The following is a 27,118-nucleotide window of genomic DNA, read 5'->3' on the forward strand; positions in this document are numbered from 1 at the left end:
TATAGATGCTGGCGAGGATGTGGAGAAATGGGAACCCTCTTGCACTGTTGGTGGGAATGCAAACTGGTGCAGCCACTCTGGAAAACAGTATGGAGGTTCCTCGAAAAATTAAAAATAGAACAACCCTATGACCCAGCAATTGCACTACTAGGTATTTATCCAAAGGATACAGGAGTGCTGTTTCGAAGGGACACATGCACCCCAATGTTTATAGCAGTGCTATCCACAATAGCCAAAGTATTGAAAGAGCCCAAATGTCCATCGACAGATGAATGGATAAAGATGTGGTGTGTGTGTGTGTGTGTGTGTGTGTGTGTGTGTGTGTGTGTGTATAATGGAATATTACTAGGTGATCAAAAAGAATGAAATCTTGCCATTTGCAACAATGTGGATGGAACTAGAGTGTATTATGCTAAGCAAAATAAGTCAGTCAAAGGAAGACAAATACATGATTTCACTCATATGTGGAACTTAAGATACAAAGCAGATGAACATAAGGGAAGGGAAGCAAAAATAAGATACAAACAGAGAGGGAGAGAAACCATAAGAGACTCTTAAATACAGACAACAAACTGAGGGTTGCTGGAGGGGTGTTGGGTGGGGGCATGGGGTCAATGGGCGATGGGCATTAAGGAGGGCACTTGTTGGGATGAACTCTGGGTGTTATATGTAAGTGATGAATCAGTAAATTCTATTCCTGAGGTGGAAGAAAAAGCATCTGACTCTTGATTTCAGCTCAGGTCATGATGTTGAGGTGGTTAAATGGAGGCCTGCATCAGGCTCTGTGCTGACAGCATGGAGCCTGCTTGGGATTCTCTCTCTCCCTCTATGCCCCTCCACCATTCTCTCTCTCTCAAAAATAAATAAACATGAAAAAAATAAAGTGAGTCTCTTACAGACAGCATATAGTTGGATCTTGTTTTCTTAAATCCACTTGGCTATACTTTGTCTTTTGATTGGGGAGTAGATGTAAATCCAGTTACATTTAGAGTCATTAATGATAGAGAAGAACTTATAGCTCTTTTGTCTCTGTTCTTCTCTCTTTTGTTTGTATTTTAATTTTTTGTAGTGACATGCTTTGATTTCTTTCTCCTCTTGTTGTGTGTATCTTTTATAGGTAATTCTTTTGTGGTGGTCATGGGGCTTTTGTGAAACACCTTATAACAATTGATTTTAAGCTGATAACAACTTAACTTCAAAAGCATACAAAATCTTTGCACTTTTACTTCTCCCTCCCAAACACTTTATGTTATTGATGTCACAAATCACATCTCTTTTGTCTATCCATTAACATATTTTAGAGTCATTTTTTACAGTTGTCTATGTGAGCATTAAAAGCAATTACACCACCAGTACAGTTTTCCAGTACTCTGTATTTTACTATATGTTTATTTTTACCAGTGAGTGTTATACTTTCATATGTTTTCATGTTGCTGTTTAGTGTCTTTTCATTTCAACCTGAAGGACTTCCTTGAGCATTTCTTGTAAGGCAGGTCTAGCAGTGATGAATTCCCTCAGCTTTTGTTGATCTAGGAAAACCTTTATTTCTTCTTCACTTTTGAAAGACAACTTTGTCAGATGTATTAGCCTTGATTGGCAGTTTTTTCTTTGTCCGTTATTTATTTAAATAAACATTCTGTCCCTTTCACTCTCTCTGTTCTTCTGCAACTCCCATAGTACATATATTGATCTGCTCAATGTATTCTATAAATCCCTTAGGCTTTCTTCACTCTCTTTCATCCTTTTTTCTTCTTACTTCTCTGCCTAGTTAATTTCAGATGACCTGGTTTCAGTTTCACTGATTCTATCTTCTGCTTGATCAAAGCTGATGTTCAACACTGCTAGTGATTTTGCAGTTCAGTTATTGAATTCTTAAGCTCCAAATTCTTTTTAGCAGTTTCTATTTATTGTGAAATTCTCGGGGCACCTGGGTAGCTCAGTCAGTTAAACGTCTGACTCTTGATTTCAGCTCAGGTCATGATCTCATGGTTCACGAGTTCGAGCCCCACACTGGGCTCTGCACTGACAGTGAAATCCTGCTTGGAATTCCCTCTCTCCCTTTCTCTCTGACCCTCCCTTGTTTGCTGTCTCTCTGTCTCTCTCTTTCAGAAAGTAAATAAAACTAAAAAAAATTCTCATTTTGTTTATGCATCATTTTCTTGTGCTTGTTGAACATCTTTATGACTGTTTATGAATTCTTTGTCAGATCATTCATATACCTGTTTCTTTAAGGCCAGTTTCTGGAAGTTTATTTTGTTCCTCTGGTTGGGCCATTTTACCCTGTTTCTTTGTGTTTCTTGCAACTTTGTGTTGCTATCCATGTTTCTTGGAAGAAACATCCACCTCTTCCAGTCTACAAACTGGCTTCACATAGGGAAAGGCTTTAACCATAACCAGCCCAGCTAGAGATTCTGGAGGCTCTCAAAACTTTTCTGTAGACGTGACTTCTCTGAACTGGTGTGTGTAGATTTCTAAGGAGAAGAAATTTCTGTTTATTTGCTTGTTTGTTCTCCAGGAGCTCATTATTCCTTGCTTGCTCTGGTGTCTGCTCTACTGGGTTTCTAAGAAGCAGTAGCAGGCCACTCAGCTCTTTTTCATTCTCAACAGCTCCCAGACAACTACCTAGAGCATTCCCAGTCCCATTGGTGCCCTGAACTGACAAGACAGAAACTGGCCCCTCAGGTAGCCCCTAAGGACCTAGAACATTGTACACACAGTACATCCTTCTCTCTGTATCACCCCGTCTGCTGTACCAAAGGCCCTCTGGAGCAGTAGCATGCCACCCAACTCTTGTCTAGCTCTGTGTTACCCAGGCTTCTCCAGTCTTCTGTCTTTCCCTGAGGGCAACCTCTGCTTCAAACTGTAATCACCTTTTGTCTGGTATACCATGGGTCCTCTACAACAGCAGCAGGCCACCCAGCTCTTCTTGGTTCACAGTAGCCTCTAGGCATCTAGAGGATTGCAGTGCTCTGAGACACGTGGGAACAAAGCCAGTCCCACAGGCAGCACACTGAAAAGCCAGAATGTTGGATGTAAGGTTGAGTATACTCCTTTCCTCCTCAGGAAAAACCTGGAAACCAAGAGTTTCCATCTGATCACAAAGCAGTGTGCTTTGTGGGACTAAGTTGAGGGACTTAGCACACAAAGCAGTGTGCTTTGAGGGACTAAGTTGAGAGAGTCCCACAAGCAACTTTGATACAGCTAGCTTCACATTCACCAGGGATGAGGTACCTCTTGACTAGTTTCTGGATTTCTCACAAAAGTAATTGGTCTGAGTAATGTTCACTTGTTTCCCCTCTGGGAAGGTGAATCTGGTGCTTCCTTTCAATTCTGCCATCTTGCTGATGTCGCTCTAGATTTTCTGCATCTTTAATACACTTTTCCCTTTTCTTTGTTGTAGTAATGAATTATATAAATAAGATTTCTCTTTTTAATTTGTTTTTTTAATAAATAAATTTTTAATGATGAAACAACCTTTTTATTTCTGGAATTATCCTCATTTATTTATATTAGTTTTTTATACATTGATTATAGTTTAGGAATATTCACCTATGTTCATAGCTGAGATGAGGCTTTAATTTTCTTTTCTCATATTATCTTATCTTGTTATTGTGTCACAGTTATACCAGCTTCATAAAATGAGGTGGAATTTCTTCTTTTTTCTATTCTTTGGGAAAATGTGTATACCTAATATAACTTACATATAAAACTCAAATAGCAATCTCACAAACCGTTCATAATGTGGGGTTACTTTTTTATTGATAGCTTTATTAAGGTATGATTTACATGGATGAAATTCATCCATTTTTAAAGTATTTGACTAAATGACTTTTAGTATATTTACAAGAGTTGTGCAATTATCACCACAGACTAATTTTAGAACATTTCAATAATACCAGAAAGAAATCTCATGCCCACTTAAAGACATTCCTTTCCCACTCCCATGCCTACACAATCTCTAATCTACTTTCTGTCTCTATAGACTTTGCCTTTTCTGGATATTTCATATAAATGAAATATTACTGTATTTGATCTTCAGTGACTGACTTCCTCCACTGAGCATGTTTTCAAGACTCATTCATGTTGTAGCTTGTATCACTACTTCATTATTTTTTTTTAATTCCTGAATGATTATCTGTTATATGGGTGTTTGGGTTGTTTCTACTTTTGGGCTCTTATGAATAATGCTGCTATGAACACTCATGTACAGCTTTTATGGGGACTTCTGTTTCTAATTCTCTTGGGTATATACCTAAGTGGAATTGCTGGGTCATACTGTAAGTCTACATTTTGCCTTTCAAGAAACTGCCAAACTGTTTTCCAAAATACTGCAGGATTATTCATTCCCACCAGCAATGTATGAAAGTTTTAATTCATCTACATCCTCATCAGCACTTGCTATTGCCTGTCAATTTATTAGTATCTATGATCCAGCTTTTAGTTTTTTGACCATATCTATTGCATATTTGCTTTCCACAATATTAGGTTTTGTCCTTATCTTAATATTTCCTTCTTACTTTTTTCTTTGGGATTATCCAATTGCTCATTCTTAAGTTGAATATAACCAGTTACATTGCTAGCTCATTAATTTTTAACCTTTTTCTAGTCTTATTGTATTTAAAGATATACATTTCCATCTGAGTACTATCTTACCTGCATCCTCCAAGTTTTGATGTCATTCAATTTGAAGTATTTTCTCATTTTTATTTTATTTTCTTCTTTGACCCATTAATTATTTGGAAATGCCTCTATAAGTTTGCATCAGAATTTTCAAAGTTAAGTTTTTAAACTGACTTCCAATTTTACTTATGTTAGGCAATATTTTTTATATGACATCAAATATTTAAAGTTTGTGGGGAGCTGATTTTTCTGCCTAATTATGTGAACATTTTTGATAAATATTTAGAGCAAGACTTTTTATTGTTTGTTCAAATAATATATATACTTAATGACAGCTTTATCTTAAAAGTAATAAAATTTGTAATTTTTGCATTATTTTGAGCCCAAGTTATTAATGTTCATATATATATATATATGTATATATATATATATGTATATATATATATATATATATATATGTTCCCCTTTAGATAAAGCAAAATTCCTTGAGATAACTCTAAAATGTATGCACATTTAACTATGTTCTCTAATTCTTCTCCTTCTCTTCCCATTTCTCAGTTCCTCTCATGAACTCATTCTAATCAACAGCATTTGACATAGAGTTGTTCACTTGTCCTTGAAACACTTTCATCACTTGGCTCTTACATAGTCTTTCCTAGAGCCTAAATTTCCATCAACTGACAAATGGATAAAGAAGATGTGGTTTATATACACAATGGAATACTACTTGGCAATGAGAAAGAATGAAATATGGCCTTTGGTAGCAACATGGATGGAACTGGAGAGTGTTATGCTAAGTGAAATAAGTCATACAGAGAAAGACAGATAGCATATGTTTCACTCTTATGTGGATCCTGAGAAACTTAACAGAAGACCGGGGGCGGGGGGGGGAGTAACAGAGAGGGAAGGAGGCAAACCATAAGAGACTCTTAAAAACTGAGAATAAACTGAGGGTTGATGGGGTGGGCAAGAGGGGAAAGTGGGTGTGATGGGCATTGAGGAGGGCACCTGTTGGGATGAGCACTGTGTGTTGTATGGAAACCAATTTGACAATAAATTATATTTAATTTAAAAAAAAGAGATACTCTTTCCTCTTTGTTTTATTCCTACTTAACTGACCTCACCTCTTCTCATCCTAATTCATCTGTCCAAGCTCTAAAGCTTGGAGGACCCTGTACTCTGACCTGGGACCTCTTCTCTCTTTATCCACCTTCACTTCCTAGGTGATCCCATCCAGACTCACATTTTAAAATCTGATCTAAATAACTCCAAAATTCATACCTCTAGCCCAGGCCTCTCCTTTGCATTTTACACTCACTTATCCTGTATCTCACCTGATATCTTCACTTCAGTGACAAATTGCCACTTGGTGACAGTGGTAAGGTGTCACTGATTTCAGCCTCTAGGGGTTCACATTTCTTCTTGCTTGCTTGCTTGCTTTCTTCTTTCCTTTCTTTCTTTTGTATGTTCTATATTTTTAAATGGTGTGCATTTATAAATAAATTTGTTATATTTTATTCAACTTTCTGGGCATGCTTTCATATGAGGTTTTTTCCTCCCACAATATTTAGTATATTATATTGCCACAAATATAGTTTATCATCAACTTTCTAGTTACTTTAATTGGAATCCTGACAGGTACCTTGAATACTTTTTTTTTTTTTTTGACTTGCCATATATGATTGGTCATCAAACTCTGTATTATACCACTGTGATATCTCTTGGTGTTTTTTTTCCCCGGCTCTTTCTACTTCTATTGGTATTGTCTAGATATTTGTTGTCTTTTGCCATGATATTTAAACAATCTCTCATTTACTTCCATTTAATTTCTATTTTCTCAAAGTTTAGCCTTCGGCCTAACTGTACATCAGAACCACCTGAGAGTTTTAAAAAACTATCAAGGTGCAAGGATCACTACCAGATATGCAGATTTAACTGGTCTAGGGTAGGATCTGGGCATAAGTATTTTTTAAATCTCCCCAGGTGAGGAGAACATGCAGCTAGAGTTGAGAACCACAGCTATACCAGATTATTCAATAGCCACAACAAACTGCTTTCTCACCTTGATGCCTTTTCAAGCTTTCCTTCATCCAATGGCTTTGTTTTACTTATAACAGCTTTCAAAATCAAACCAAACTATAAGTCTAAGCGCAAATGCCACCTCCTTCAAAAGCCTTACTAAATAATGACTGTGATGAATGACTGTCTTTCTCCATCTATTACACATCCACAGTACATACAGCACACAGAAAGAATATATATATTCTCTATGTATATTTTCTATATAGAATATAGAGAATTATATACATATTATATAAGTATATAATATACATATATATATTACATATAATTTCTTTGTATTGTGATACACATGTCCATCTCTCCTAGTAGCATCTTATATAGGGGCCAAAGATATTGTTTAATTCATTGTTGAATATCCTATTATTAGAATGCCTTACCCATGTTAGGTACATTAAACTAAAAGGAATTGTAACAAATACATCTATCCATCTGCAAACCAAAATTCTAGGCATTTAAAACCTAACTCTAAAATATATGCCTTAATAAATATCACAACAATTCCACAGTGAGAAAAATGTTATAGTTTGTCACTTCTAGGCATGTTGATATTATAATAAGACACTTACCTGACATTTCATTGATGCAAAGAATAAAAACACTACTAGGAATATAATACTGTGTAATATATTATAACACTGGTTTATTATAAACAGAAAATAAATTTCTAACTGATGTTTTCAAGTCATATTTTCTTATTTTACTATTTTCTGGGTAAGATCACAAGTGAATCTAAAAACAGAGTATAAAAAGTATGATTTTCCAGTACATAGTGTTCTGAGTGATGATAATAATAGTTCCTTACAAAGTCTAATATAAGACACAGACATTCTGTTAACAAATATCACTTGGTTCATCTAGAAGATAAGACATAGGAATAAGACAGTCACGTCCAATTCCACATAGATTCTCAGCTCAGATCCTGGTTTTTGCACAGTTTACCTTGCGAACATGATCCGAGTGACATTTCACAAATTCCTGGATAAATGTTGCTACACTCTGCTAGGAGAGAGACAGGCTATGTCATGCACAGATCAATAATAGCACTGTGTTTCATCAGCTTCAAAATCAAAAGTGCTTCATCTGGCAAAAGCCATGGCCCTAGAGAATCTGACATATATAAACTGAATACCCTACAAGGAATGTGTACTACACAAGCTATTGGGATAAGATAAAAGAAAACTCTGGAGATTAGCAATGAAATACAATAAGAGAGTAGTTTTCTACTTCATTATTACTAGAGGTGTGAATACAGACCACAAAAATGAAAATGAGGCTATTTAAAATTCTACAATTCCTGATAGAAAAAAAAAGTCCAGTACAATTTAATACCTTCAGTCTTTTAAATAAGAGTTATATAAATAAATACAAACCAAAGGTAACTGTAAATTTAGGAGACAATAGTAATCATATACGTATACCCAGATTAAAATGTTTTATGGAGATCCACAAAATATGGTCCTTTTAGAATTACAGGGTTTACTTAAAGACTCTTCAGATTTAGTAGTTAGTATTCTCAAAGTTTATATGCTAGATTAACCTAAAAACCCAAGATATTTGTTGAAAGGGTTATGCTGTTGTTTTTAATTCCAGATTTTGACACTTGGAGAAATCTTTTATTTGGGTTTTGATTAAACTAATTTAAGATTAATTGGTTAATGAAATTGGACAAGAGCTGAAGCAAACTTGAAAATTCAAATCCTAAAAATGAACCTGCTTTAAGATCACAGTTGCCAAAAAAAGTTTCTGAGAACAAAATCTGCTGTTGTAAAATTTACCTGTATCTGACTCAGATGGCAGGGGAATCAAGATATCAGAGGAGATAATGGTGTTTAATCACAAAATAAACAGCAGTGTGTATTTATGTCATGTATGTTGACATATTATACTTGAGCTCTGAGATTACTTGGGACACTGTAGTTGAGGAGTTATGGTAAAGGCAGATTAAAGGCTATTAAGCAACAATGGTCTAGAGTGAAAGTCCGGTTCTCTGGTCCACATTTTATAAAGTAACTCTTTTCTAACTTTTGGGAATAGTATCATGCCTCCTCAATACAAGACACTGGGGATTAGTTAATACTGCTATTAATATACAGAAATACCATTTTAGAGGGACAAAAAGGAGTATCATTTTCCTTTAGAAAACACGTAGGGCCATTGTGCAAATCAGGGTTCAGAAAATTAAATGCTTATAGTTACCAGAAAGGTAGCACAAATAAGTGAAGTGGGCCTGGTAGGATTTTTGACAAACAGAAGACAGTAGGCCTCATTCTTCTTGAAAGCACCATAAGACTAACTCTCCTATCAAAACCATAACTTCCAACACTTTCATGATACTATATAATCTATTAATTGATTTGTAAACTTTATAGTTCTTTCATTTAATGTCACCAATGCCTTCACTTTCTTAATGTAAATGAATATTCAGTCTTGACCTATTTATCTATTCTTCCAATTCTCAAAACTGATTCTCTAGTTCCTAATCACAAAAGTCTGTGGGATACTTTCACTTATATGTCATATTACTACTTCAACATAATAAATTAAAAATGGAATTATTCTTGTATTTTATGCTAACCTTAAGAAAGAAGAATGTCTCTGGGAAATGTTGCATGCAGGAAGTGATATATGAAGCAGGCTTTAAGTGATATGCTAGATTTAGAAGGATATAAAGAAAAGTGGAAGGTACTTGAAGTAGAAAACAATTTTTTAATCTTTAAAATTTTTTTTAATGTTTATTTATTTTTGAAACAGAGAGAGACAGAGCATGAGCATGGGAGGGGCAGAGACAAGGAGACACAGAATCTGAAGCAGGCTCCAGGCTCTGAGCAGTCAGCACAGATGCGGGGCTCGAACCCACGAACCATAAGATCATGACCTGAGCCAAAGTCGGACTCAACCAACTGAGCCACCCAGGCACTCCTACAATTTTTTAATCTTGATAAGAATATGCATTATCATATCAGTATCTTGGCAGAAAACTAGTCATAAATCAAACTTCATTCTTTCATTGAGAATGTACTTTGACCTTAATTATGCAGATTCTGTGAAAGTTGTCAAAGAAGTATAATACATGGTTTTTGTCTTTGAGGAGCAAATTAGCTGTTAGATACAACAGAATTCACAAATGTTAAACTTTAAAACTATTAAATGTAAAACTGCATAAAAAGTCAACTTTGAAAGGTAGAAAGACTATGGAGTTAAGATCAAGAAAAGTAAAAAGACAATGGAGTTAACATCAATTCTTTAAGTCTTAACTGCATCATATACAATATGAGGATTTCCTCTTTTTGGGTTGACATAACAAGTCAAGACATAAAAATCAATTAATGTAGGTCTTCACATCAACAGGCTAAAAAATAAAAATCACATGATCACATCACTAGTTGCAGGAAATCATTTGACAAATTCAACATTTATTTATAGTAAAAACTCAGTAAATTAGGAATAGAGGGGAGCACCCTCAACTCATAAAGAATATCTACAAAAGCCCTATAACTAACATCATACTTAATGGTGAGAAACTTGAAGCTTTCCCACTAAGATCAGGAACAAGGCAAGAGATCTCCTCTCACCCTGGCTTTTCATCATACTGGAAGTCCTAGCTAAGTCAGTATGACAAGAAAATGAAGAAAATGGTATACAGAATTGGAGGGAAGAAATAAAACTGTCTTTGTTCACAGACAATATGATTGTTGATGCAGAAAATCAAAAAGAACCAACAAAAAACTCTTGAACCAAATAAGTGAATATGTCACAGTTGATGGATAAAAGGTTAATATATTAAAGTCAATCCCTTTCCAACATACCGGCAGTGAACAAGTGGAATTTAAAAGCGAAACACCTGTCCTTCCCTGTTCCTGCTCAGTCTCTCTCTCTCTCAAAAAATAAACATTTAAAAAAGTGAAACACCATTTACATTAGCATACCTAAAAAGTAAATACCTTGATATATATCTAACGAAATATGTATAATGTCTGTACGAGAAAATATAAAATAGTTTGATAAAAGAAATCAAGGAAGAAATAAATGGAGATGTTCCATAGTCATGGAGCAGAAGATACAGTATTGTCAAGATGTTAGTTCTTCCCAATTGGCTCTTTGGATTCATTGCAATCCCCATCAAAATTCCAGCATGTATATTGACAAACTGACTCAAAAGTTTATATGAAGAGGGGTCCTTGAGTGGCTCAGTCAATTAAGCGTCCAACTCTTTATTTTAAAAAAAAAATTTTTTTTAACATTTATTTATTTTTGAGACAGAGAGCATGAACAGGGGAGGGTCAGAGAAAGAGGGAGACACAGAATCTGAAACAGGGTCCAGGCTCTGAGCTGTCAGCACAGAGCCCGATGCGGGGCTCGAACCCATGGACCACGAGATCATGACCTGAGCCGAAGTCGGACGCCCAACCGTCTGAGCCACCCAGGCGCCCCTTAAGCATCCAACTCTTGATCTCAGGTTCATGAGTTGGGCTCCATGTTGGGCATGGAGGCTACTTAAAAAATTAAAAAAAGGAGAGATGAGTAAATTCTAAAGTTTATATGAAAAAGCAAAGACCCAGATTGGTCAATACAGTATTGAAGGAGAAGAACAAGGTCAGAAGACTTAACACTACCTGATTTCAAGATTTACTATAAAGGTACAGGGGCGCCTGGGTGGCGCAGTCGGTTAAGCGTCCGACTTCAGCCAGGTCACGATCTCACGGTCCGTGAGTTCGAGCCCCGCGTCAGGCTCTGGGCTGATGGCTGGGAGCCTGGAGCCTGTTTCCGATGCTGTGTCTCCCTCTCTCTCTGCCCCTCCCCCGTTCATGCTCTGTTTCTCTCTGTCCCAAAAAGAAATAAAAAACGTTGAAAAAAAAATTTTAAAGGTACAGTAATCAAGCCACGTGGTGGTAAAAGAATAGATAAATAGGCCAGTGGAATAAAACACATAGCCAGAAGTAGATCTACATAGAGTCAATTGATCTTTGATAAAAAAGCAATCCAATGGAGATAAGATAGGCTTTCTAACAAATTGTGCTAGAACACTTGGATATATACAGGAGAAAAAAAAAAAAGAATCTAGACACAGACCTTATACCCTCACAAAAACTAATTCAAAATGGATCACAGACACAGGTGTAAAATGCAAAGCTAAAAAATTCGTAGAAGAGGGGCGCCTGGGTGGCTCAGTTGGTTGAGCGTCTGACTTCGGTCATGACTCAGGTCATGATCTTATGGTCTGTGAGTTCAAGCCCCGCGTCGGGCTCTGTGCTGACAGCTCAGAGCCTGGAGCCTGCTTCAGATTTTGTGTCTCCCTGTCTCTCTGAACCTCCCCTGTTCATGCTCTGTCTCTCTCTGTCTCAAAAATAAACATTTAAAAAAAAAATTCGTAGAAGATAAAATAGGAGAACCTCTAAGTGATCTTGAGTGTGGAGATCACTTTTTGGATACAACACCAAAAGCATAATCCATGAAAAAAATAACTGATAAGCTAGACTTCATTAGGATTCAAAACTTCTGTTCTACAAAAGAAAATATCAAGAGAATGAGAAGGCCCACCCATACTGCTATAGACTGGAAGAAAATATTTACAAAAGACACATCTGAAAAAGGACTGTTTTCCAAAATATACAAAGAATTCCTAAAACTCAGCAGTAAGAAAACAAGCAACTGAATTAAAAAGTGGGCAAGAGACCAGACACCTTACCAAAGAAGACAAACAGATGGCATATAAGCATAGAAAAAGGTGGTTCACATAATATGTCATCAGGGAAATGCAAATTAAAACAACAATGAAATACCCCTTCACACTTTTAGAATGACCAAAATCCACAACACTGTCAACAAATGCTAGTGAGAATGTGAAGCAATGGGGGTCTCATTCATTGCTGGTGGGAATCAATATGGTAAAGTACTTTGGAAGACAGTCTGGCAGTTTCTTACAAAACCAAACATATTTGGGGGGCCTGGGTGGCTCAGTCAGTTAATCTTTTGACTCTTGGTTTCGGCTCAGGTCATGATCTCATGATTTGTGAGTTCAGCCCCACGTCAGGCTCTGTGCTGACAGGTGGGGATTCTCTCTCTCCTTCTCTCTCTGCCCCTCCTCTGCTGGCATGTGCTCTCCTTATCTCCCAAAATAAATAAATAAACTTAAAAAAACCCACAAAAACAACAAAAACTAAACATATTCTTATATGTTCTTATATTCTTATATATTCTTATATATGATCCAGCAACCATGCTTCTTGGTATTTGCCCAAAGTCACTGGAAGCTTATATGCACATAAGAACCTCTATAGGGATGTTTATGGTGGCTTTATTCATAATTGCCAAAACATGGAAGCAATCAAAATGTCCTTCAGAAGCTGAGTGGATACATAAACTGGCACATCCAGACAATAGAAAATTATTCAATGCTAAATAGAAATGAGCTATCAAGTCATGAAAAAACAGGGAGGATATTTAAGTGTATATTATTAAAAGAAAGAAGCCAATCTGAAAACCCTTTATATTGTGTGATTCCAACTATATGACATTCTATAAAGGCAAAGCTATGGTGAGAGTAAAAAGACCTGTGGTTGCCAGGGATTGAGGCAAGGTGGGGGGTGGGCAGCAGAGGATAAACAGGTGAAACATAGAGGAATTTTAGGGCAGTGAAAATGAATATATGAACAGAGATATATCATTATACATTTGTCCAAACCCAAACAATACCAAGAGTGAACTGCAAACTGTATACTTAAGAGTAATTAGGATGTATCAAAGTAGGTTTAACAATTGTAATAAATGTACCATTCTGGTGGGGATATTGATAATGAGGGAGTCTATGCATGTGGGGGGCCATGGAGTATATGGGAAATCTCAGTAACTTCAATTTTGCTCTGACCTAAAGCTACTCCCTCTAAAATAAAGTTTTAATAAAAGGACATACAATTGCATTGTTCTCAAATTCTGCCTTCCACAAAACACTAGAACACAGTTCAGGCAAGTTCTCCGACACCAAGGATTGCCTCCCCTCCAGTTTCCAAAAGCATGTTCCTCATTTTCATTTGAAACCTCTCCGGAATACCCTTAATGTCCATATTTCTAGTATGAACCTCAAAACGCTTCCAGCATGTACTCATTACATAGTTCCAGAGCTGCTTCCACATTTTTAGATATTTGTTACAATAGCACCCAAAGCTAGCACCAAAATATGCAATACTATTCTTGGGTTGCTATAATAACAACAACCCAAACCCCATAGACTGGGTAGCTTAAAAAACAGACATTTAATATCTTACAGTTCTGGAGGCTGGAAGTATGAGATCAGAATGCCAGCATGGTCAGGTTCTAGTGAGAGCTCTCTTTCTCTTCCTATAAGGGCACTAAACCCACCACGAGGGCCCTTGCCTCATGACCTCATCTAAACGTAATTACCTCACAAAAGCCCCATCCCCAAATACCATAACATTGGGGGTTAGGGATTCAACACATGAATTTTGAGAGAACACAGTGCAATCCACAGTGATAATAAGCCTCTTGAAATCCATGTTGTTATTTAAACAGATACAGAAAGGAAATTAATAAAATAATTCATCTATTCATATTTAAATGAATGACATGGAGTATTATACTTTCTTGAAACACATATTATTTCAGGGGAAAGCTTACCATAAAATAAATTTTCTAGTATGTAAAATACCACAAACATTTACATTTGATATCTGCCAGCTGATATCTTATATATAATTATTTAACACCTACTACAAAACATTTAAAAGATATTCTAAAAGGTGTTTTTACAGGTAAAGCTGCATTTTCTTTTATAATATGGTTCTGGTAGTTTGCTTCAATGAAACAATGCTGTTTAAATCCACATGATGACACGTATGTGGCTATCAAGGAGTTTCCACAGTTATGATACAATTAAGTAATGTTACTAGAACAAAAGAGGATAACATTTACACCTTGTTATTCTTAAGACTTGAGACTCATTTGTCACATGTTTCAGCTGAATTATGAGTAAGGCTCTTAGGTCAAAGAACTGAGCATTTAAACTGGAAAAGATAGTCTGTCAATATTATTAGCTTTAACAGTCTATTCCTTGATGCTTACTTTTGCAATACACAATGGAATATGTTAGAAAAAAGAAAACACAAGTTTTAATTAGAAGTTAATTTTAGGAAAATTAACTTTAACTATATTTTACTTTGTTGAATTTAATAATAATTGAAGTTAAGTGCTTTGTCTAACAGTAGGTTCTATACATCTAAAAGTGTTAGGGGTGCCTGGGTGGCTCAGTCAGTTAAGCATCTAACCCTTGATTTCAACTCAGGTCATGATCTCATGGTTCATGAGATTGAGCCCTCCGCCAGGCTTTGGAGACTGCTTAGGATTCTCTCTCCTTCTCTCTCTCTGCTCCTCCCCAGCTTGTGCATGTGCTCCCTCTGTCTCTCAAAATAAATAAATAAACATAAAAAATAATTAAAATGTTATATAGCTATTACACTTTACCATTATTTATTACATAAATAATTGTTATGTTGGTAGATTTTATTAATTTGAATGGAGAATGGTTTTTATTATATTATTCTGTCAACCATGAATGTATTGTTCAGTAAAAGCCATGTAGATACTACTATTTGTTGGTATATTTTCCCATTTAAAACTAACATTAAAAAGAGTTTTACTGATATATAATTCACATACCACATTATTCACCCATTTAAAGTGTAAAATTCAATGGTTTCCAGTATATATTCACAGATACATTCAACCACTATCATAGTCAATTTTAGAACATTTTCATCACTTTAAGAAGAAACCCACATACTTCAGCAATTGCTACCATATTCTTCTTTACCCCCAGCCCAACGCAAACATGAATCTACTTTGTCTCTATAGATTTACCTATTCTGGGTATTTCATATATATGGAATCACAAAATATGTGGTCTTTTCTAACTTGCTTCTTTCACTAAATATGTTTTTAAGTTGCACCCATGTTGTAACACATATCAATACTCATTATTTTTTATGGTTTCATAATATTCCATTGTATGTATATACCACAATTTATACTTTCAACAACTAATGGACATTTAGGTTATTTCTACCTTTTGCTTATTATTAGTAATGCTGCTATGAACAATACTGCCTTGATATTTACTATCCACTTGTACAAAGCCTTATGTAAGACAGAGGCAAGTACTTAGGCTTTCTCATTTCTTACCTGAGTATTCACAAAGCTCTATGAATGTATGTGTCCTCCAGATTCCCAGGAAGATGTCATAGCCTTTTGAAACTTTTATGGACATCTCATTTCCCAGTATTCCTTTTAAGCTATTTGGTTAATATATTGTTTGACCTTAACTGGAATCTATCACTTCAGGCAGCTTGAAGTTAAAACACTTGCCTGTAATTGTTTTGACAATCCCATACCCACCAAACCTGCTAAGAAGGCTGCTCACAATGACTGGGATCAGAGACAGCTTTTCAACTGGGGTCTTCCAGGAAAGCATCAGACAGGTCAAATGATGACAACTATTTGGGAATCAGGCTTTGCAGGGGCTCTAGTTCCATTCCGTTTCTTCTGGTAGTTGCCAGGCTGCATGGGGGACATGAACCATCTTTATTCCCAGGATACTGCTGAGCTAGGATAGTAGGGAATGGGACCAAGGCAAATTAAAATGCCACACAGTGTCCTGTTCTTATTTAGATTCAGCTGTTTTTCTTGAAGAACACTCCCTAGACTGTTGCAAGTCTTTGGTTAATTTCCAGAATTTCCTAGAGGAATTATAAGTGTTCCTCAATGTACATAGAAAGTCTCAAAAAATGCTTTGTAGTTTTCATGTAATATGCTTTTATTTGATCTCCAAGGAACATATGGCTTAGAAAATGATGAGAGAGCATGAGGCAGGCTGAGGGGCAAAGCACAACCAGCACCTCCTCCCCACCCCACCACCCCAGGTGGGATCTGAGTGATATTCCTTGGACACTCCTGGCTGCCCAAGAACAAAGGAAAGGGGTTTAAGTACTTGCCATGGTGATGTGGGAAACTAAGGCAAATGAAAAATTAAATTCCCTTACTGCCTACAGCCCATTGACAAGGCCTTGAACCGGGCAGAGTGACCGTCCTCCAGGAGCTCAGCTGTCTCGATGATGACAGTTTGCCAGGGACAAAAGAGAACCTTAGCTTAACATTATCCCAACCTCGAGGACCTTGTAAGTCAACTTCCGTTATCTCAACTCCCCCAAGATATATGCTGGCAATCATACTCCAAGCTTATGGCCCCCAGATATGCATCTAAAGGGTCTCATGACTGAGGTTTTATTAAATGGTAATAAATGGCATTTTCCTAGCAAAAGCTAGCCCCTGAAGGTCCTGGAAACCTTGCTCCCAAAATTCCTTAGAGACTTACCCTATCCTTGACCCCCTCCCAACCTGAGGATATATAATGAGTTACTGTCACAACCCCATGCAGTTCTTCCTGCCCATGGGTCCTGTCCCCATGCTTTAGTAAAATCACCTTTTTGCATCAAAGATGTCTTCAAGAACTCTTTCTTGCTTGTTGGCTCCAGACCACCCCACCATCACCCCAAAACTTCATCACAAAATTTGTGACTCCCTTGATCCATCAAGTGTCTTAGAATTATTACATGGATCCTTAGAAGATTAGGTTCTGCACAAAGTGCTATGAAGATGTTGATTCCCAATAATGTTTGCTTGTTTTTAAATTTCTTTTATGGAGGAATGAATAATCATCAAAACCTTTATGCTAATAGTGATACATGTTACAACGTGGATGAATGTTTAAAACATTATGAGAAGCGAAAGATGCCAGACACCAAAAGCCACATATTCTAAGATTCCATCTGTATGAAATGTCTGGATAGGCAAATCTTGAAGGGAAGCAGATTCTGCCATCCCAAGATATGTCCTTTGGCATAAGGATTGTTTTGAGCTAAAGGCAACCAAAACCCAGCAGATTCAAGAAAAACTCTTTATCCATTCCTTTCAATTGCCTAAATTTACACTGGAAAGCAAGTCTTACCAGGAAGAGAGATATTATCAGAAATACGTTTTTACCTAAGAAATTTATCTACATAACAGAACAACCTTTGTTTTCCAAACATCTCCTGTAGACTTCCTGTGAAAGTCCTCCCTCCCTTTGTATCTCACACCTCAACCCCTGTCCTTAGCTCAGGATGTTATATAAACTTCAATTATCTAGCTGCCTTTTGGGTCTCATTTTTTTTATGGGGCTTGCATACACACGAAATTAAATTTTTTTTCTTCTATTAATCTGTTTTATGACAATTTAATTATTAGACAAGCCAAAGAACCTAGAAGGGAAGAAGGAAAATTTTTTCTGCCCATACAACTATATAGACAGAGTGTAGATTAGTAGTTGCAGAGAGCTAGCAGAGATGGGGGAAGGATGATGGATAAAAGGTACAGGGTACCTTTATGAAGTTAGGAAAATGTTCTAAAATTGATTTTGGTAATAGTTGCACAATTTTGTCTATATTGTAACAACCATTGAATTAAATAAGAGAATTTTATGGTATGTGAAATATATGTCATTAAAGTTATTACAAAAAAAAATTAATAGTGGGTGATTTAAATACTTCACTCTTCATAACTGACAGACCTAGACAGAAAATCAGCAAGAATATCGAAGAGTTAAACATCATTATTAACCAACTAGACTCAATAGATATATAGAGAACACTCAATCCAACAACAGCAGAATACACATTGTTTTCAAGTGCACCTGGAATATTCTGCCATATCTACTATTTGTTAGGCCAGAAAATAAGTCTTAATAAATTTTTAAAATCCAGATGGTAGAAAGTAACTCTCAGTGTAAGTTTGGAACATGGGTCAGATCTGGTTTATTAGGCTACTTTGGGAATGAAGCCAGAGACAGTTCTTATTAGTATAACTACTATAATAGTAATCCTTTATAATTAAAACATTTACTAAGTATTGCTTGAATCAAAGCACTAGATATTAGAAGTAGAAAATTTAAGCATAATTTAAAATTATGTATGACAGTGATTTAAAAATTACTTTCTAGGGGCACCTGGGTGGCTCAGTCGGTTAAGCAGCCGACTTCGGCTCAGGTCATGATTTCACGGTCCGTGATTTCGAGCCCTGCATGGGGCTCTGTGCTGACAGCTCAGAGCCTGGAGCCTGTTTCAGATTCTGTGTCTCCCTCTCTCTGACCCTCCCCCGTTAATGCTCTGTCTCTCTCTGTCTCAAAAATAAATAAACGTTAAAACAAATAAATAAATAAAAATAAAAATTACTTTCTACATTGATGAATTCTGACAAATTTTCAGCAAAACATTTTTTATACAAACAAATACCTTTAAGAACGGAGACTTAAGGAACAATCTTTTCCTTTCCATGTGCTTTAAGATTAAATTATGATAACCAGCAGTAAGTTATAATGTGTCTACAAATTATTGCAGAAAACTCAATTCAAAAAGCATAGGTAAATTATAAGAACACATTAAAATAGATATTTATGTTAAATTCTGCACATTTTATACTAGTATTTGTAAAGAGGAACTGAGGCAATTACTATTTAATAATTTGATTTATAATGATAAATTCTAAGTTTTAGACATGGGCAAATTAAGTGAGATAAATGCATTAATTAAGCCTGTCCTTAAAATGTTATAACACAACAATGAACAGGAACAACACATGTAAAAGAAAATATCCACCTTGATAATATAGTCTATTATAATTGATTTTTAAGGTTCCTTTACCTTTATTGTCTGTCTGCTTGTCTGATATCGTTGATCAGATACTTGTTGCTGCTGAAGGAGTTTTTCATTTATTTCTTTATATTCTTTTACAGACAATTCCGCTGTTTTTTTGGCATTATGAAGTATGCTGTTTTGTTGTTGTAAAGATACAATACGTTCTCGTAATAAAATAATATTGCTATTTGACTTCTGGGAAGTTATATTTTTCCACTTTTCTCTGTTAACTATACAAAAAGAATGTTCATAATATTTTTAAAAATACATTAAATTAAAAAGACATTGTTAATTTCATATATATTCTTACCTCTGGTAGGAACTGTTGTATGAGAACTCTTTTGTATATTACCATTCTTCTTTTGAAAAGTTGGCTTTCTAGCATTCTTGCAATGAAAATAATCCTAAATTTGAAAGTTTATTAAAAATTACATTATTACTCAATAACAACTTCAAGTGAATGAACATAGTAAATAATATTTCTTTACCTAAAAATATATTTATTAAAAATATATATATATATATATTTATGCAAACTCAAAAAAAATCTAAACAAAGTCTATAATTGATACCAAGAACTTATAAATGAACATAAATGTGCATTAAAGTTGACTTATCAACTAGCAAGCAGAAGACACAAATACAATCAACCCTGAATTAGTAGGAATTTAACCTGTGGACAGTTTTAAAATCCAGGAGTAAATACAGTAAAAACAACAAAAATAAAATAAGAATAATTTAATATCTTATTCTCTGGGAACCTAGGTCCTTTGGTCAAATACTGTTATCTGTTGCATGGAGACTGATTAATCCCTTCTGACAAATAAAGCTGACAAATGCTGATGGTAATAAAGTAACTTTCCTTTAAATTGTATGTTTTCCTCAGGACATTCTAAAACGAAGACATGACTTTTGTTCCAAAATATTTCACCAATTTTAAAAAGGATTGGAGGCAGGGGAGAGGGTAGGAGAAATGAGGAAAGGGAGTCAAAGGTAAAAGAAAAAAATTAATTTACTTGTCACAGTCAGCATTCCATTCTGGGATATGGATAGAGTTTTATAGCCCATTTACACAAGGATTTATTGAATATTAGGACTCCTAGAAACCATCTAATGCTTTATATATTTTTAGTATTTTTCACTGTATGTGTATATGTAAAGCTCTATATACCATTATTCAAAATGATATGTGTTCTCTGGGGAAAAAAATATCCATAAATGAAGGAAAAGAAAATAAGTGACCAGAAAGCCTATTGCCTGGAAATAACCATGGTCAAAATTTTAGGATATTTTCTTCTAGGTTATTCTGGAGAATGAACAAAAATGGCATTATACTATTCATATTATATTGAGTCTGCTTTTTACCTTTACTATACCAGAAACATAAGATAGCGTTTTGATATTTTGAAACACAAATTAAAAAAAAATTTTTTCTTATTATTGCCCCAGGAATTTCAGATTTGTAATTAGAGATGCCAGCAGATTAAAAAATTTTTAAAACGCTTCTCCAAAGCAAAAATTTAAATAGGAACATGTTTCTAAAGTATTATAAATCATACTACTAAAATATGTGGTCATATCGAAGAATTTATTGGCTGGGAAACAGGTACATTACTAATCTAGAAAATTCTTTTTAAAAAGGATTTTTTTTTCAGAGATCCCAATTCCAGAAAAAATAATTATAATAAAAATGGTAGAAAAAAATAAATTTTATCCAGTGTTACTTTGGCAATGAGCCAAATATTTTATCTAAGATAGGGTTTTCCTTTAAACCAATTACTTTTCCTTTGAACTTGTTTCATTCTCAAAATGTTTGTTTTTGAAATGCCTCATTTGAACTTTTTTAGAACCAGTATATCAGATATATATATTTTTAAATGTTTCATTGCTATATTAGGCCTTAAGAGCCAGTCATGACACTATAAAATTGTCCCAGACAGAACTACCAAATTACCAGTATTCGTCACCAGACCTGATACCAAGTTAACTGGATCTAAATTAAAAAGAACCATTTCCAGTATTATTACTTACTAAAATTTCAGAAAAAATTTAAAAAATTTTAAACTTTGAAATCAGCACACTTAAAGTGTCTTTTTAATATGGAAAAATGTTAAAGGAAACTCAAGGAACTCAAGATGAGAAATTTGAAGAAGCAAACCTAGGATATAGTATGTATCAATAATTTGCATCTTTTTTTTTTTTTTTTTTGCTGAGTAGTATTACATGGAATGGATGTATCACAATTTACCATTCAACTATGGAAGAAAATTTTGGTTGTTGTCAGTTTTTCAGGTATTAGAAATAAAGTTGTTATGACCATTCATATATAGGATTTTGGGGGTAAACACAGATTTTCATCTCTCTGGGATAAGTGTCCAAGAGAGAAATAGTTGGGTTGTATGATGTGTATGATTTGTTCTGTTCTTTTTTTTTTTCTTTTAAAGAAACTGCCAGTTGTTTCTCAGAGTGGGGTACCACTTTATATTATTATATGTGAGATCCAGTTTCTCTGCATCCTTGCCAGCATTCTGTTGTTTCCCAACAAAATATTTACATATTCAAAGTATGAGTCATTTGTCACATATATGGTTTGTAATACTTCCTTCCAGTCTATAGCATGTCTTTTTATCCTCTGAAGAGGTCCTTTCATGGAGCAAAATTTCTTAATTTTAATGATGTCTAACTTATTGATAATTTCTTTTAGGGATCATGCTTTTGATATCATCTCTAAAAATTATTCAGCAAGCCCTAAGTTCTGAAGATTTTTCCTTATGTTTCCCTCTAGAATTTTTATGATTTAATGTTATACACTTATATTTGTGATCCACTGCAAGCTAATTTTTGCACAAGGTGTGAGGTTCAGATATAGGTTCATTTTCTTGTCTAGGGATATCCAATTAATTACTCCAGCATTATTTATTGAAAAGACCATCCTTCCTCTATTGAATTGCTTTTGCCTCTCTGTCAAAAATCAGTTGTTTATACTTGTGAATTCATTCTAGATTCTGTATTTCATTATGTAAAAAATAAACCTTTCTTCCTCTCATGGTGGGCGTTTGTTGTAATCAGTCTTGACATGACACTGAGTGGTAGGAATTGATGTCACAATCTTCACAAAACACTTATTTCTTATTAAAATTTCATTTGGTTCTTTTTTTATATCTTCTATTTCTTTGCTGAGACTTTCCATTGCATTCTTGAGATTTTCTATTTTTTCATTTGTTTCAAGTCTGTTTGTGACAGTTTGTTGAAGCATTTTTATGATGTCTTCTTTAAAATGCTGGTCCTGTAGTTCCAACATCTGTGTCATCCTGTTATTGGCTTCTGTTGATTGTCTTTTCATTCAAGTTGAGGTTTTTCTGATTTCTTGGTATAATGAGTAATTTTCCATTGTATCCTGGACATTTTGCCTATTTTATTTTAACACTCTGGATCTTACTTATTTCTTCTAGCAGGCCTCCTCTTATACCATATTGGTGGAGCAAGGGAGCACCACCTCATTACTGCCAACTGGGAATGGGCAGTCCCCACCAAAGAGGTTGGGGAGGAGCACCTCATTACTGCTTGGTGGAGGTGAAAGTTCAAATTCCCCAAAGGTTGATGCCATCCTGCCTGGGAGATGGAGCATGGACTTGTTTCTGCTCCTCACTTAGAGTCCAATGACAAAGTGGGGAGTGGGGAGTGAGAGGCTTTATAGATACAGGAGGTGTGACAGTCCCCGTCTCTGCCCTTGGCCTTTGAAATCACCCTGCAAGGAAGGGAGAGGGTCATCTTTTCACTGATGGATGAACTCAGATGTCTAGCTCCTTATATGGCCTCTGATGACAAGATGGCAGGGAGTCATTACCACTGGCCCCTCATTTTGTCTTCTCTAACACCACCCTGATGGGTGGAGGAGAAGTTGGGGGTGACTCCTTAGAGCCAGGTGAGAGTAAAAGCCTAGGCTCCCCACTAGGTCTTTATCAATGTGAGTAGAGGTAGGTTTGCAATTTTTTCTGTGGTATTTGGGTACAGTAGGGTGATTACTGTGTAAAAATTTTCTATCTTGCTTGGCTGCCCCTTTCTTGGTCCCTTAACAAGAGAGCACAGGGTTTTATTGGGGCCTTTCATCATTTGATGAAAGTGTTTCCAGGTGGCAGGTTTATTCAGCATCCAGGCTGGGATATATGAGGCAGAATTAAAACTCATAAAACTCACCAATCACATTGTTCCTTGAGTCTTGTGATTCCTAACTAGTCTTCTTAAGAAATTATTAAAAAGTTGAGTATTTTCACCGTATACTTCACAGAAAAAAAATTTTTTAAGGATGCAAATTAAATTATTAGCAACAAAAATAAGTTATGAAACATAAGATAAAATTAAAAACATAGCTTATAATCAAGGAACACTGTGTCATATACCTTTGGGGTCTTGCCATCTGTGTTTGGATATATTCGTACCATTTCTTTTCCTTGCGTTTGGCTACCTTCTGTTTGGTCACTTTGTTTCTGGTCTCTTCCATCTTCTATAGCACTTATTTTCTGGGATGTTTCTACAATAATTGTTCCTAAATTTTGAGAGGTCTGTGCCTCGGGATCACTGCTTTTGGGAAAAAGTGGGGAACATGAAACGCAAGAAGAAGAGTTGTTAAATGTACCCATTTTAAGTTCAAGATCAAATACTGTTCTAGCACATATTGCACTTAAAGCTAGAAGTTTAATTTGAACATTTACTGGTCCTCTAAATTAAGAAAAAAATTAGTCTAAACATGTTTTACAGTCTGTTATTTCTGTTAATTCTGTACATGACCTCAAACTTACTAAGATGAATAAATAAGTACAAGTAGGACTTCTTTAATTAACCTGATGGGACATCCACATTGGTGACTGAATTTGAACACCACTTACACAGAGACCTACTACTGCAGTAGAATGAGCAGCCTTAAGCAAGCACTGGCCTGGGACTAGAGTTCTGACTATATGGCCCTTTCAGTTACTTACTGTCTCTGGACCATGTTTCTTCACCTGATAAATGTTATATTGCATCAGTGATCCTGATTTTTTTCACAACCAAATATCCTCTTTATTACAATTCCCTTAGGTATACCATATTTGAAAAGTATATCTAGCAAAGAAAAAGAGTATGCCTATTGAAAAACAATTCAACATCTTATTTACTTGTCATCTAAATGAAAAGAAAGTAAATGCCAAAAAGAAGTGTTTTACAAAATTGTAAAATCTCATCAACAAATTAGAATATTTAGATATTTATTAGATAACTAGATAAATAGATCTAATTAGATATCTAAATTAGAGTACCAAATGCCTGGTAGTGCCACTTCTGTAGTATTTCTACTAAGCGTTAACCTGGGAAGCACATGTTTTAATGCTGCCAGGATTGGAGCACTTACTACTTTCTGGGCCAGGGCAGAAAGCTTTAACGTTTCTCATAGGAAAGTTTTCCTGAGTCTGAGACAAGTTTTGAATATCCGAGGCTTTCACCCACTGATCTCAGTTCCATCTCTTATGTCCACTCATCATTCAGTAAAATGTCCATTCATCATTCATTGCTAAGCACCAATTATGTGCCAGGCACTCTTCTAAGCACAAAGGATAAAGTACAAGGAATAAAGGAGACAAATATCTCTGCCCTTATGCAGCTTTCATCCTAAAGGGGTGGGTTCAGATAACAAGAAAAATAAGTAAAATTATGTTAATAGTTTGTATTAATGAGAAGGAAGATTGAATGAAAGTGCTGAGGTTGAGCAGAACATTCAAGTAAGTCTAATTCCTTTTCCACATGGATGATCTCTTAAATATTTGGATATGGTCATTTGATGCTTGAAACATCTCGTAAAAAAACATCCCTAGCTTATTCAAACATTCCTATTATGTGTGCTTTTGAGATGTTTTTTCACCCTGGTCACTCCACCTTATCTTGATGGAGCATTATGTCCAGAATTCAATTTCATATTCCAAGGATACTATGTGAATTACTTAGTACAACTTTTGGTAGATGCAGACTAAAATTATGCAAGCTTTCTGGAATGTACATTGTACTGTAGACTCAAACAAGATTTAACTAAAACTTCCTAAAATATTTTTATGTATACTATTGCAAAGTCCCATATTTTCCCCATTGTATAGTTGAGCAACTGGCTCTTCCAGCTAAGTAATGGACCCTGTAGTCTTCTGTGTAACTCTATCTTCCCAGTCTATTGTTATCTTTGGGGATTTTTATTATATTTTGTAAAGTACTTTTTACCCCTTTCTCATGTCATGTTATCCACAAGTTTGATAAACATGGTTTGATGAAATTCTGTTTTTCGAGGTATGAACAACTTTTCCTGAAAATCACCCATCACTGAATTGGGCATTGATAAGTTATTTGTGTATCAGGACCCACAAAATGCAGGCTGTGCCAGTGGTCTGGCCTCTATCAGAAATCTGAACTAAGTGAGCTGCATTTATAGTAAACACCTGTTCTGAATAATAGTAATTTGCAATAGCTGAACTTTTTGTTTCATGGAAGAAAGCTTTATTAATTATAAGGGAAAGGAAATATAAGGAATTAAGCAACTATAGTAAATATAAAGAGGAAGAGAAGTATAGAGGAGAACAAAGAAGGATTAATACATCAAATCATGTACTCACAATATCCAACTTTCTGGCTAGGGAAGCCCTGCAATGAACTGCCAGGTTGGAGGCCCGGTTGAGGGTCCTGGGTGATTGAGGGTCCTGGGCCAGCGTCCTCCCCTCAGGTAAGACTTCCAACTAGCTATTCCAGCCAGGGCGATATATATACTACCCATGTGTGATTTATGATTAGTCATTAAGTTTGCCTAAGTGCAGTCCAGAGCGAGCTGGTTTTTCTCTGTTTGTCTTATCATATCTCACAATCTTAGGAGGCTGGGTGTCTGCATAGTCCTCTTCCCTCCCTGATCCATTCCAGGGGGCCAGCATGGTCTGGCTCAAGGAAGAGAGGCAAGTTAATCCCTCCTGGCATCAGAAACAGAAGGGCCAGTTCCAATCCTGAGGCCAGATATGGAAAGCCAACAAAGCCCTCCATGATTGTGTATGTGCAGATCTAGGCAGAAATGCGTGACAGGTCACACAAAACAACGTCTATACAGAACACCTCACTGTCAAGGAAACCTAATACACACCAATCACAATCCTCCAACACAGCTTTAGCTAACTTACTTTACTCTACAGACCAGGACATACTGGTCATATAAAAATCAATCAATCAATCAATCAATCAATCCCTAACCTCCCAGCCAACCAATCAATCCCTAACCTCCCAGCCAACTATGCCCTGTTTCTGCATTGCTTCTTCTATAAAACTCCTTCTTGCCCAAAACCCTTAGGAAGAGCGCACCATAGATTGCTAGGCAGCGTACTCGCTCATTCCATGGATTGTTTTCACTTGAATGAAGGACTTCACACTCATTTCTAAACTGTATTATATTATTTTTGTCATTTGATAGCATGTTTTTGTAATACTGCTCAACTATGAAAGATAAATAGTCATTAATATATAAATACTAACAAGGTCATAATTATATAATAAAGTATTTTATATTCATATATGAAGGACAAAGTTCTGCTTTTCTCAGTATTCAAGTAAATTTCTTAGATTTCAGACTATGAAAAGCTAAAAGAAATAGAATGTTCTAAAGTCCTGAAGGTCCACTGTGG

At 35.6% G+C, this 27,118-nt stretch overlaps 1 protein-coding gene across 7 annotated transcripts in view; it reads right to left on the reverse strand.

The window, feature by feature from the left end:
• The window catches only part of CNTLN (centlein), a 311,458-nt gene that overhangs the window by 70,366 nt on the left and 213,974 nt on the right, over positions 1-27,118 (reverse strand). For 5 of the 7 annotated variants that reach the window (XM_053205061.1, XM_053205063.1, XM_053205059.1 and 2 more), the window contains 3 exons: positions 23,840-24,020; positions 19,750-19,843; positions 19,446-19,669 (listed from right to left, as the gene is read on the reverse strand). In XM_053205061.1, coding sequence (XP_053061036.1) covers positions 19,446-19,669; positions 19,750-19,843; positions 23,840-24,020 — 499 coding nt within the window. The remainder of the gene's footprint in view (positions 1-19,445; positions 19,670-19,749; positions 19,844-23,839; positions 24,021-27,118) is intronic. The other 2 variants (XM_053205064.1, XM_053205060.1) reach the window with 1 other exon arrangement.

This window comes from Acinonyx jubatus, chromosome D4 (genome assembly GCF_027475565.1).
Source record: "Acinonyx jubatus isolate Ajub_Pintada_27869175 chromosome D4, VMU_Ajub_asm_v1.0, whole genome shotgun sequence".
Lineage (NCBI taxonomy): Eukaryota > Metazoa > Chordata > Mammalia > Carnivora > Felidae > Acinonyx > Acinonyx jubatus.